Here is a 14,309-nt window from a genome sequence, read left to right as displayed (position 1 = left end):
GAGGATATCACTGTCCGATTCAGGAAAGAGTTGACCCCACTGAGCGCATCTACGCACATCATTTGCTTTTCCTTATGGGCACAATGCTGAATAACTAGGATTGTATTTTACTGCTGTCACCAGCAGAGCAGAAAAACGCTTCCAAGCTACGAGTGTCCCTTAATAACCAGACACCTTCCGTTCTGTCAGCATCACTCAAGTTGTCCATCAGCCTACTGCAGGTTCAGCTGGTGCCCCATTTTATACGGAGATCAATTATATTGCTTCCCATTCATTTCGTTTCCCTAAACTAAACAGCAGTTTGCATATGGACTGCTGCACGCCAAGAGGAGCATCCTCCCATCAGGAAACTGAGTACTTGTTCTCGAAACATATTTTCAGTAAAATTTCCAGCTGTGCTCTACCAGCACTACAATCTGCTACAGCATGATGAAGCAGACATCTTCTTGGGAGACAGGAGGCAAAATATAGAAAATGTAACCGTTTGGGCAGCTACACAGGCAACTGGAACAGTGACTGTCCAACTCCCTTCGGAAGCTGAGCATAAGGAGCACGCAATGAAGTAACACACTCACTCCTACACCTGCAACGGCTACTGTTAAGTCCATGATATTAGAAGGATTTTATGAATGATAGATTTTGTAAGGTTTACTGAAGTCTCGTTTTCAAAATCCTGCCTTTTTGGAAGACAATCCCAAATTTAATCAACATGAAGGTGATTCCCCTTTTAAAAACAATTAAGCAATAACTCCTCCCAACCAACAGCAAGCCCTGGAAATCACGAAGATCTGCACACCCAAGCACTGCTACAGCTCTCCCTTAGCGATCTATGCCCGACATGCAATGCAAACATGGCGATGCATTTTATGAATTCAGTTGGTGTTACAGCCAAGCAACAAGTGGGAGAAGAAAAGTACTGAAGAAGGAAGAGGCTTCATCATTACCAAACCCTGCCACATAGATGTTACCATTAGATGGAACTGTGCGTCCTCCAAACACAATTTTACCCGCTCTGAACGATGGCTGAACGGTACGGACGACAGCAACGTGCAGAAGGCATCGCTAACTGTCATAGGGGTATTAGCTAACGAGTAAGACAGAACTCCTTAACCACTGGTGTTGCGCACAGCTATTTCAAAAAGGGGAAATTATACACAGGTTTCAACAGAAGTTTCTCTGGAAAAAAGCTCCTGGAGGGAGTACCAGAAGAAAGAAGAGGTCTGCTGTGAAACCAGGCCTAAAGAGTTACCTCTGAACACAAAATGCTGAGAAGGCCATTGCTTCTCACGGCAACAGAAAGGAAAGTAACTCAGCTCCCTGAAGCAGATGGGCAGGACTACCTCGACCTTTTCAGATCACTGAACTCTTCTTGTAGGTTACTGTTCCTTGGAGCCTGCCATTTCGTAGCCCCTCTTCTCACACCCACTTCCCTAAATACGTATAACCTCAGGAGAGAGGCAAAGCAAAGGAACATGACTTCCAGAGGGAAACACCATGCCCTGGGAAAACTTTCTGTCTCACCAAATGAGCATAAGACACCAGACTTAGAAATAAAATAAATGTGTTGATTCCCTTCCTCCGCAGCTGGCGTCGTGTGATAAAGGGAAAAGAAGCTTTTGATTTTGGATGCGACACTCCCCTTTTCATGATTTGGGGCACAGCTGACCAAAAGGACAACAACATACTTATCATACCATTTCCATACATGACAAAAGCTTGAAAAACTCTTACATACAGCGGAGGTGATCTTTTCAAAATGTATACACTGCCTAATTATTTACCTACTTAGATCACTCATAAAAGGTCAACAGTCTTAACGTGTGAGGCCAGCAGCAAAGAAAAGGCTTCAAATACCAGATCTCTCTAGCCCACAGCTATTAAAATCCAAACTAGCATAAAAACAGCATGTAATCACAGACACTGTCTTCTAGGAAAAGAGTATTCAGAGTAACATTTAATCTTTAAAACAAACAAAAAATAATAATCTGTGACTTAAGACAGTGTACTGTGGTTAGTATTTATTCATATCCATACTCTAATTTCTAGCAATACATAACAGCCATGAGTTTCCAAAACGTAATGAAATGTCAAAAAGTATTTTTATACTTATTTTAACCATTATCTTACTTCCTCTTTGCTTGACAAAGCTCAAACAGAAACAGGAAAACATCAAATCATTATCACTCCATCCAGTTGGCCTCCATTTTTCCGCTTGTCTATACCCTTTTAAAATTCAAAAGTACTGTAATGTCTCCAATAGTCACTATGATGTCACCTCCTCTTCTGCTATAGACTAAGTAAGGTAAGTCAGCTCATTATCCATTCACCTGGCTGTATTATGTTCCCTGCTTTAAGTCCTAATCCTCTTATTACTTATTTTTCCAATTCATTACTCACTTCCTCTTACAGATGTAAAACACTGATACTACCATTCAAAATAAACACCGTAACATTAGACTTTGTGGCATTCCCCATTCTCACAATAATTAGCTCATGACAGTGCCGTGAACAAAAAAAAAGTGCTGACAAGATTGGGGTGGAGAGGGAACAAACCAATCTTTCTCTTTATTCACTTCTACAAAACTTCTTTATGGGTTTTTCTCTTGAGCATTCAACATATGGCTCTACAGGCACTGGTGGGCATATGCTTTCCATAGAGAAAGCGCAAGTCCTATTCTTGAAAATGACCATGGCATAAGTTAACAGTGCTGCCAGAAATAACAGTTCCTCCCTTCTCCCCAGGCCACCTCCCTCCCTCCTCACGCTGGCACAGGCACTCGGGCAGATGCGGGGTGAGCAGAACGAGGGACAGGGACGGGGTTAGTATCACCCCCAGAGCAGGATGGCACTGGCACCGCAGGGTTGAGAAGCAGCATCCCAATGCTGCAGGGATACAAGCCCTGCTTCCTCGCAGCCCTCTCATCCTACACCGTCATTTAAGGGCATTTCATTCTATCCTTTTCTAAGACCTCTGATCATAAAATAGTCATTTAAAAACAAAATGCTTCCACTTAATAGCCTTTTCTTTAAATTCTTGGGCCTGGCTGAGTGCTTCTGCACATCAGAAGAGGCCAAGTTCACATCACATTGACATTAATGGGATATTTCCCACTAAATATAGGGATATTTCCTAGGTAGACGTAGTGCGCTGTGCCTGCCACTTGGTGAATCAAAATCCCATGCACTGTAATCTCTGAACAGACAAGGATCCCCACTGGTAAGAATTACAGGTAAAGCTCATGACAACATACATACAGCTTGCATAGAAATAGTTTTCAAAGATTGTCCACAAGAAAACAGATGGGATCACGCTAAGAAAAGAGGTGCTGTGGGGAACAAGCATTTTTTAAAAAACATTAATCCAATTAGAGTTCAAATTGGAAATTTAGCTTGAAGCTTTAAATTAAAATCTATTTAAACAGATGTTTTCTTGCTAAATAACCTAAACAAACACATAGCACCACTGAACTTAAGAGGAGGAAAAAAAAAAAAAAGATATTTCAATGTCCCAATCGCTGCCTGATTTTTTGTAAAGGGTTTGTTTCAACATGTCATAGTCAAACAAGTCAAACCTGCACTATCAGTCCCACCCTTTTCTAATACAAAAACCATTTCAGTACAGTTATATTTTATGAAGTAGCTCCTTATTTGATTGATAAGCAGCACAATCTCTTGCAAAATAAATTCCATCTCAATACGATATATTCTCTGAAGGCCCTTCTCATTCCTCTTTAAGGCTTTTCTCTTCAAATTTCCCTAGCATCATCTATTTTGAGACGTTTTAGATCAAATCCCTATTTTCTGATATTATTTACACTAGTCAGGTGGTTCCAAAGCAATAAAAAGAAAGTTTGAAAAACTGCATGCCAAGCTACACAAAGTTAATTTGAATCACACAACTGATAGAGAGCTATGCATCCACGATGAAATCCAGCAGGCTAAAAACCTTTTCAGAAGTAAATCTTTCCAGAAATAAACTCTTTGCTGAAAGTAATTTTGAAGTATAGTATGATATTATTTTCAAAATCAAGTCAGTTTCAAAATTATCTCAACCAATATTTAACTTAATTATAACACCAAAACTATTCAAGTAGACAGACCCTAACCTTTTTTATTCTTGTATGTCCATTTTACTTTCAAAAAAATACTGACCTAAATGCTACTTTATAGAAGAATTATAAAACTATACGAGATAAAAGAATATTATTTTCTACTGAACAGCCTGGATATTTACAAAGCACTTAAGTGCAACTTAGTAACCAGGGAATTTTAGGTGCACATGTTATATGAGTCTATATAACCGATATAAGTTGGTGTTGAATGATATAAGTATCATTCAACACCATTGAGCCAAGACAAACATATACACGCATGAGTTTTATTCTTGGAGGGGGGGAAATAATATTTTTGAACATACATCCACAACGAACCCCACTTACTCACACTTCAGTGCATGCAATGCAATACAAGTACCCAAAATGCGTACAAGGTGCCAAGGAGCTGCATATTGATCTTGCCAGCATCCAGACCTGCTCAACCTAGTAAGCATGTCAAAATGCTATATAAAGTATAGGTGCAAAGAAACATCAACCCAAGTAAAACAAAACTACAGCCAAAATTTGTATGTAGGCAACTGAACAAACACAACAATGCTATGTCTAATGAGCCACAAGTTTTCACTTCTAACATGAATAGCTGTTAAATATTTAAAATTTTCTTCAAATTACTCACTGTCCTAGTTTACTAGCTTTTTACTGAATTTGCAGAGACAGGCAATGCCCAGGACAATACTACTGCCAATGATGCAAAGCAGAACTGAAAAAGGTCGTCAATCAAGAAAGTTCAGCTTATAAAGAAAACAAAATGACCTCAGATGCTAAATACTAATAGCTTTTACATGTCACACAGATCGGATAACTATACGAAGAAAGGATTAAAAAAACAAAATCAGAAATATACCTCCATTTTGAGGCCAGTGTAGAATGCAACCATGTACCAAAATCCCATTAAATGCCTGCCTGGTATCACCTTAGACATTTGAGTACCCTGTCGCTAACTCTAGAAGTTCACTGAAGTCCACAGCTGCTGAAGGCACTCAATCAGAATTGAGTTTATAAGAACTACGCAAAATATTTACAAGTGCTGGAGAAAAACAGAGGCATTTACATAATCTTTGGCAACAGGATATAAAAATATGGCACTTCCAGTACACTGTCCAGCTGCTTACAGAAAAAAATATCATGTTATGAAGGCAGGAAAGGCATCCTAATGAAGCAAGTGAAAGCTAATTTTTTTCTTCTATTTTCCTTTTAAAAAGTCTCAAAATAACAGTAAGTGATGACTTCAGAAGGCAACACAAAACATACTTCTGGAAAAAAATAGCACTATAAAAACATTCAAAGCAAATATTCACATTTAAAATGGTAACCAACCACTTAATCTTAGTATGGCCTTCATTCTTAGATGGTCTTTGTGTTTTCCAAATTATTCTTATTCATTATCTGGAAGAGTAATTATTTAAGCCATTAACTTCAATAAATGCTAAAACCTTGTTCCATTAAAAGTTAAAAACAAAGTAAAGACACCTACCTGTAATACCGAGATTGTAAATAGGTTGAACAAATAGTCTTTGATACATGGCTGGCAGACCCAAAATCTATCACTTTAACTCGGTAAGGCTGCCGAACAGGATCCACCAGCATAATGTTTTCTGGTTTGAGGTCAGCATGGATTAAACCCAGACTTTTTAGTTTTTTCAGTGCAGTGGCCACCTGTTGCAGAATAGGCCGTATTACTTTCAGTTGAAGAGGGCTGAATTTGTTTTGTTTCAGGAAGTCGTATAAATTCTGTTCCAACATCTCAAAAACCAGACAAGTATGGTTACGATGCTGAAAGCATTCATAGGCTCTCACAAAGTTAAATTCATCAGCATTTTCAGTACTTAGTCTCGCTAATATGCTCACTTCTATTTGTCCTTGGCGTGCATATGAAGGATGATTCTTCAAGATTTTGATTGCCACAATCTCATTTGTCCCCCTTTTCCAGCACTTCACTACTTGTCCAAAGGTCCCTCGCCCAAGGAAATCAAGAACCTCGTAAGTGTTTTTCACAGAGCACAATACCTCATGCTGTACTAACTGGTAATCTCCATCACCGCTTGTACCACTTTGTTTGGAAGTTGCAGCCGTTGTCACAACTGTCACTGGGTTTCCTACGTTGGTTTGCAACATTGCAGGCAGGATGGACAGTTCATCAACAATCTGCATCGTGCTATTTTGATTATCCAGCTCTTCGCTCTTACGCTTCAATCCACATCGCTGGGGTCCTTCCAAGATAGCTGGTCGGCTTCCTCGTGTCCCAGTCTGAGGTGCCTCTAACTGAGCTTGCTGCGCCTGCGCTGCTAATGCTTTTGTAGCACCTGCAATATTTTTTAAAGCAACAGCATTTGACTGCAACAAAAAGTTCTGTCCTCGAGGTCTGTCAATTGGGTTTTTAGTCTGAAAGTACGTACTAACCCTGTGGGGAGAAATTCCAAAGTTTTTACCATTCACATAGATTTGTGGGTAGGTTCTTTCGTGGTACACGCAACTGCTTGGTTCTAGTTTGAGTTTCTTCACACTACAAAAGGCACTTGACTGGGTTTGATAAACATATGGTGGATAGACCAAGACTTGTGAGGCCATACCTACAGAGGGAGAGAAAAAGAAAAAGCGAGTGAGAATCCTGCATTCACATTTCCAAGCTTTGCGGCAGCTTCCTCTTCTAAAAAAAATCAGGACACGAGTATATTTTCCAAACGAGCTAGCCTAAAGTTATTTTGTATTTAGTTTCTTATGGCCAACAGCAAGGACATCATGCCTTACCACCAGTGCACACGCTTCAGCACACAAGGATTGCTAGTTGCACAGGGCAGGACTGAGATAGTCTGCAGCAGGCCACTACTAGTAATTTTCCAAGTGGGGAAACTACCTTTGTGATATTAAAAACTCAGCTTTCATTTAAAAACCCCCTGCATTTCTACATACAAAAGTACTGTAGTGTTCGGTAACATAAGTTAAATAACCAATTCAAATATTTATCAGTGATGATGTAAAATAACTTAAAAGCTCTTCATTGTGAGCTGATGCTACCTGTTACACAAAGTATCCGACCTACTGATTGTAAGCACCATCAGGCTTCTGAGAACAGACAAATGACACGACTGTCACTGCTCCAACAAGTTCACCATGATGAAAGTGAAAGCAACCAGGCTGTGTGATGGGGCCCAAAATACCTTAGGGGCATGTGTATGTTCACATAAACAATTGCAGCTTTCTGGGTAAATTAAGATGTAATCTAATCCATGCACGACAGGCAAGTGCTTTCTCTAAGTTATATACCGTCCCATTGCAGAAGTTTTCACATCAGTGACGCAGTTGTAGGGGGTAGAGGCACCCATTTCTCCCCCCCCTTCAATTTAGATTTGGAAGCTAAATATTAGCCTCATACTTTCAGATATGTCAATTTCATTAGTTGGGCCATAGAAAACCTGCACTCTAAGGTACCCTGTTAAATTAACTAAGTATAACATTCTACAGACCCATAAAGTATGTCCCTGAACACGGGGCTGATAATTGTAGGTAGAGAACTTACAAGGACAGACTTCTCACAGAAAATTTATTTTCAAGTGAATGTGAAAGAAAGAAAAATATATTATTTTTCTCTATATATATTTTCTATGTTCTGTATATATTTTTCATATATTTCTTAATATTTTTTTCCTGCCAACACAATTTCTTCCTTGCTAAGAGAGAAGTGAAAGTTAGAATAAGACTATGGATAATTTTAACTTCTGAATTCCCAGTAAGGTTGAGATCAAAATGTCAACCTGAATGACTCCACCTTCCTTGAGGTCATCACATTTTCAAAAGGCTACGCCTGCACAGCCTCTCAGAAAGAACACTTGCACCTCAGAAATCAGTAATGAAGAATAGTTTTGCACTAGAGGAGGCAGTTTGCCAGCCCAGGAAGCCCCCGAGCACAGCAGCCCCGTTCTGCATAGCCTGTGTGATGGGACAGAATTAGTCCCACTGTCTCCCTAAATTCACTCGGACTCAGGACACTAGCTCTGTGGAAAGCAGAGCCACAAGACCATCCAGGGTCATGCTCCACACCGTACCTCCCTTTCCCAGACACGAAGCAGAGCGTGCCAGCACAGCATCAGAGGAAGGAGGACAATGGCAGCAGTACCTGGCCTGCACGTAGGATGAGGAATCTCAATTCCACTTCAAAATGCATAGACCTCATCTCTCAGATGCTGTACCTTCTGGCTGTCATCTCTGCACTGACCCTGCTGTGTCCCTTTCTGGACCCATCAAACACCAGCCTTAAAAATTTTATGTCGTGTAACACTAAACGCTACAAAAAAGGCACTGGATGGACCCTAGTGTAAGTGACTACAAGGTTTCAGGGAAGTTATGGCTTATACCAGTCCGATCAGCTCTCAGAGACTAATTCAATACCAGTAATACTTTAATTAAAATCACTTTTTCATACCAAGCGCATGAAGATCCTGGCAACAAGTATTTAAATCACATGAGTCACATAAAAATTGAGCCAGACATTGCAATGACTCTGATCAAACAAAAACTAACCAAACACATGGCATAATTATTCTGAAGCTGTGATTTGATTTATGGAAATTACCATTTAAACATCTTAAAAGCGATTAAAATAATCAAACCAATCACCTCAGTTTAGCATCCTACAATGATTTTTGCCCCAGCAGTAGATGAAAACTTCAAAGCTCTTTCCTTTCCAAAGCTGTTTGCCCAGAGCCAGACAACATAGAAAGCTGGAGACCACCAACAGCCAGGCTCTCTTGTCACCAAACATTATGGGACTGCCACTGGCCTCCTGCTCCACGCCAAGGATTTAAGACTAAGTCTCAACCTCAAAACACAGGCAAAAATTCTCCAAGTTCTTGAATTCTCTCCTAAATAACATACTCTGGTACAAAGTGCCTGGTGCACAGCATAAACATATTACTGACTACGGGACTTACCCTCTTTGCTATAATAATTATATTTAAAGGAATTATTTATCCTGGTCACATTACTTAGAGCTCCAAAATCAACCCTCACTGACTGCCCCAGAGCATGCATATGTCCAAGCCTACTTGGAGCGTCCAGTGCCACCTGCACAGCTCAGGCCAAGCCAAACCTTCTGTTAGCAGCCTACCATTCTTCCATTTCTTCTGGGATGACTCAAATACCAGATTTTCCACATTTACTCCAAAAGACACTAAAGTCTCCAAATACTTTTATTTTCTTAAAATCTTTTCAAGGTTCCCTTTAAAAAAAACTCCACTTGCTTTTTCACCAGAATCCCCACTTACACCTCTTTCACACACATATGCATAAGAGAAGTAAAACATTCAACCTCAAAAAACTTTTACACTTCAAAAGTAAAGAAACTGCCCCTCCTTTCAAGGTCACACTACTGCATTATCCCACAAAGTTTGCAGACAGGAGAGTTCAGGTGCCCAGAGCCACCTCTGTGACTCAGAGTCTAATGTAGATGACAAATCTAAACGCCAAGCAGACCAAGGAGCACTGCTACACCACTAAGCTCCCGGGCAAAAACAGGTCCGGCACGAGCAGCCAAAGCTGTGCTGCCTGACGGGAAGGAGCCTGGATGCCTGACCCATGGGCAAGGCCTGGCAAGCTGCAGCAACCCCAGCAGGTCCACTCAACTTCAGATCTGCTGTAACCAAAGAGAAAACGTCCTGCTTAGTTTAACTTCTGGAGAAGGTATTTGCCCGTGTAAGTGTGTCACCAAAGCTGGTAGCATGAATTCAAGACGATTAGTTTTAAAAAGCAGTGATAAACCTACATCGCAATTAAGGAGGTTTCCTGAAGACGGGACAACCACCCAGTTGGGGGGAGCACAGTCCTCTAGCATGGCCAGAGGACCACTCAAATCCTTACCTCAGCCTGTTGGGACCACTGGCATTCAAAAACGTGTAAGTTTTCTATAGCTCATACTATTCAAACCAGTCCAGAAGGACTGGAAGCACATAGTCCCAGCTTTATTCTTAACATTAATTTCAGTTGGATGAGAGAAACTAGGCTATCTTTATCATCTTTTGAGGGTTTTGTACTTCTTACAAGCTTAGCTCCGTGACCCTGAACTACGACCACACTAACAGTTCTGTTCTCAGATAAGAAGTGTTTATTGAGTTATTATGAGAACATTTTTAGCTACTGCAAGAAAAAAAAATTAATCACTAAATAAAACAGACAGAAGAACCACTTTTGATGCAGTCATGACAGACTGAACTAAAAAAGTCAAATTTTACTCCAGAAATGTAAAAATGGTCTTAGAGTTCTTGTACAAGCATCTAATTTCTTAGCTTCCCCTAAACACTTCTCCCTTACCCCCATAATTTTGGTTTGGTTTGTTTTTTAAACATATACTCTGAGATACAATCTCATTTGGAGAAGCTACAGTATCTTAATCTAACCAATGAATAAAACACTTTTATAGGTCTTCCTGTGAAACAGGCACTTTAAAAATCCTGCAGCATCCTATACCTGAGACTGCTTAAAGACCCTTACCATGCACTCACACACAGTGCTCAGAAGATGTTTCAGGCAGAAGCATACTCTTTACTATACATTAACATATATGCAACAAAATACACCAGAAGAGCATGTAACTATCCAATACAACCAGCCGCTGAAGGTCTTTGCTTTGAGAAGCTAAGTTTATTAATAGAATTTATTTCCCCCCATCCAGGTGAAAACCCAGCCCCACACCCAGAGGACACAGCTGCACAACAAACCTTAAAGAGAAAGGGAAAATACCATGACACCCTCTACTATAACAGCACTGCCATGTTGTGGGGGCTTTTTTGTTGGTTTGGAGGGGTTTTTTGCAGTTGGGGGGGGGTAGTGGTGGTTTGTTTTGGGGGGAGGTTTTTTTTTGGTTTTTGGTCTTTTTTTTTTTTTACTATTTCGGGGGATTAGGGTTACTATATAATCCTATGGATAGCTACATTGGAAAGAGTAAAGAGTTACTGTGTTGCAGGTTTCTTGTTTGGGTTTTTTTTTAAGCAGGTCTTCTGATTAAAGAAAATCATATAATGCACACTGTACCACAAAGTGGATCTTCCCCCCACCTTGTCACAAATCATTTCACTGAGCTTATACATCTTTCTGCACATTTCTTATCGAGACTACTCCTGCTTCCTTGTGCAATCTGAAGCTTGTTAACGTAGATACAGTCTGACAAGTCCAGCAGCACAAGGAGAGGGATGCGTAGAGCAAAGCAGCTGGTGCTAAAGGAAAGAGAAAAACCTAATTCTGTGCTCATTTCAGAGAGGTTACTTGAGCCTGAACACTCACGAGCAGCTGATGCACATCTTCCCATTAAATTTCATTTAAAACAAAATCCAAATGTGTGCACTGCAAGACCACTCCAGGATGCAAACCACAGCAGAGTAAACAAACCCATCAGAGGATGGACTGAAGAGTGCAATCCCCTGGTGAAGTACCAGAGGCAGCCTCTGGCTACTCTAGTAGTGTCAGACTCGATTTCCAGTTTTAGTCTCAAAGAAGTCTGTCCATCCCCTCTACACACATTTTTAAAGGCTCTTCTTCCCCAAGTGCAAGATGACCACCAGAACTTCACTCCAGCACAGTGACCGCTCCCAGGCAGTGGCACGCACAAGCTGAAGTTGGCTCCGGCGTTCTCCGGCTTGCTTTGCTCTGACACCAAGGTTGTTGCACCCTGCCTCATGTGCCAGGTGCTGCTAGTGAATACTGCAGGGGACATGGAAAAGAAAGCCGGTCTCGAGACACCTACCAACTATTATTAGCTCTACACAGGGTCCCTTCGAAGGAAATGAGTCGTCTTGGCTCTCAGTTTGAAGCACAGAGAACCAGGAAGTCTGCACTGGACTTACAAAACATTAAATTATACAAAATGTGTGGATTTTTATCAGAGTTAAGACTGTGAATTCTGTGCTTCTGAAGAAAGTACGAACAAAGTAATGAAGTAAACACATTTTAAATAAGTAAATTCCTTTAAATAAATGAATAAGCACATTTTCACAAAGTAATGACAATAAACAAGAGACACTTCACAGTTTCCCCCCCCAGTCAAGCTTCTCCGTACAGAAACTTAATAGAGAACCATGCAGACGTTGCTCAGTGAAATGGAGCACCTCTGGTAACATCTTGCTAATGTTCACCTAACTGTAACAATGCTCTTTACTAGATTCTTAAAATTACGTCTCCAGCCTTCTCAAGCAGTCCTAGGCAAATTCATAGACATGACCAATTTGGCAGACTAACAACATCAAGAAGCACAGGCTGTTCCAGGCCTGAGCACCATTAATAATTAACCATAAATTGACATTTCCTCATAACAGAGTAAGGAGGGTGGGGGCATGTAGCAGAGAAACTAGGTATCAAGACCACTGCAGCAGAGCTGAAGAGAAATTGCCACACCATACCCTTAATTCTTCTGCAAAATGAACAGCCCCTTTAAATGGCCCAAGAAGTGCAATCACTGTGTTGCTGCTGTTGTAGTAAAATCCCCAGCAGGCAAAGCCTAGCTAGGGGCAGCCACCTAATACTATAGTTACAATTTAACTCAAGAAAACTTGTTTTCCAACTTCTTTCAAGCCTCCATGGGTGAGAACCGGTTCCAACACTCGCACACCTTCTCGCAGCACAGCTGGGCACCAAGGGACACTTTCTAAAAGCTCAGTAACTTCCAGCAAATGCACAATTTGAGCAGTAGCACTTATGAAGCACTTATGTTTTATTTACATTATGCATCACTTTGAAAACACCATAAGGATACTAACTGTCATTTTTCCCAGGTAAAAAAAAACCTGTTCTTTTTATATTAGGTGCCACCCAACTTTTCAAGTTATTTACCAAATACAAAGCTGAATTAGTTGCCCTCTCTTTCCCTCCAGAAGAAACCTTATTACTGGTAGTAGCAGCACCTCTATGTTATTGTTTATTTTGGATATGTAGCCGAACAAGCTGTACTGATCTGAGTGCTGTCATACCCATGAACTGTTCACCCTGAGGAATTCCCTTACTCCAGCTGTACGATTCATAACAAAAGCACTGGCAATTGAGGTATCTTGTAATTTATAAAGGAAAACACATCTTCAGAAAGTGCAAAGAGTTAAGAGATACAAGCCCAGGCAACCCCACCCTCCAGCCACCTCAAAGCCAGCTCTGCGAACAGATCTCTGACCCATGGAAGGGAGGGAGCAGAGCAAAGGAGAAAGCAGGGAGGTGTTCCAAGTAACACGTGCCAGATGAATTGTTTCCTCGCATAACCATGGAGGCAATACTGGACGTGAACTGCACAGGCACACACACACTCCACCATAGAGAACAGCGAGATGCAGAGGCAGCTCTGATGCTGGCTCACCAAAGAAGCTGACACCCGGTTCTAGGGGCAGCAACCAGAGACCCAGAAGTTTAATGACAAAAGCAATGATTACATTCTTTGATTAAAACATGTAAGATATTTCAGAGCTCAGGAATTTTGGATCATCATACACCAACAAAATTAAGCTGAGCCGATGGTAGCCTTTGCCTGACATGAAACCTCAGTCCTGCACAGATCAGTGGCAAAGGTGGAAGCAGTGGCTGGAAGGCCAGAGGTTGGTTCCAAGCTTGGAGACAGTCTTAGTGAGAAGCAAACAATAAAATGATCCAAACTGCAACTCTACCTACCTAAGAAAAGTGTTACAAGGCTGACTTTAGATTTGTGCAACATTTGAGACTTTTTTAATTGGACACTGCCAATGTTGCATTGATACCAGAAATTGAAAACGTAAGTTCATTTAAGTGTGATCCGAGCTTGTCTCAATCACACCATTGTCTCAAAACTTGGAAAAAGAACTAACGCCATACAGTGAACACAAACATATTTTACATAAAATATCAGTGAACTCCTATGACTCAATGCTATCATTTGTACCTGTAGCAGTACTGAAGAATACAATCTCTATATTCATATTTTCCGCAAATGTCAAAAGCTAAATCTTATGATGCCAATATGACTGCAATCATAGTTAAAGAGACAAATGGAACAATACTTCAAGCATTTATTTTTCTGCTGGGCAAGAAGCCGTTATGCAACTGAAAAGAAACCACAAGCAGCATAGTATTGGCCACCAGCCCCGAAAGAGCACGCTCTCCAAATCAGAATGTGCCACCATCAACACAAACAGCGTGTTTCAACCAGCCGGGGCTTTGCCAGCCTAATCTCTTCTTTTAAAAGAGACTAATTCT

General features: G+C 40.8%; 1 protein-coding gene across 2 annotated transcripts in view; it reads right to left on the bottom strand.

Annotated features, from left to right (window-relative positions):
• HIPK3 (homeodomain interacting protein kinase 3) overlaps positions 1 to 14,309 on the bottom strand; it is a 116,701-nt gene that overhangs the window by 56,442 nt on the left and 45,950 nt on the right. For both annotated transcript variants that reach the window (XM_072864124.1, XM_072864123.1), the window contains exon 2: positions 5,590 to 6,685. In XM_072864124.1, the coding sequence (XP_072720225.1) occupies positions 5,590 to 6,683 (1,094 nt within the window). In that variant the 5' untranslated portion in view covers positions 6,684 to 6,685. The remainder of the gene's footprint in view (positions 1 to 5,589; positions 6,686 to 14,309) is intronic.

Source organism: Ciconia boyciana, chromosome 6 (genome assembly GCF_034638445.1).
Source record: "Ciconia boyciana chromosome 6, ASM3463844v1, whole genome shotgun sequence".
Lineage (NCBI taxonomy): Eukaryota > Metazoa > Chordata > Aves > Ciconiiformes > Ciconiidae > Ciconia > Ciconia boyciana.
The sequence above is the reverse complement of the archived record's forward strand: the minus strand, read 5'-3'. Positions and strand labels throughout refer to the sequence as shown.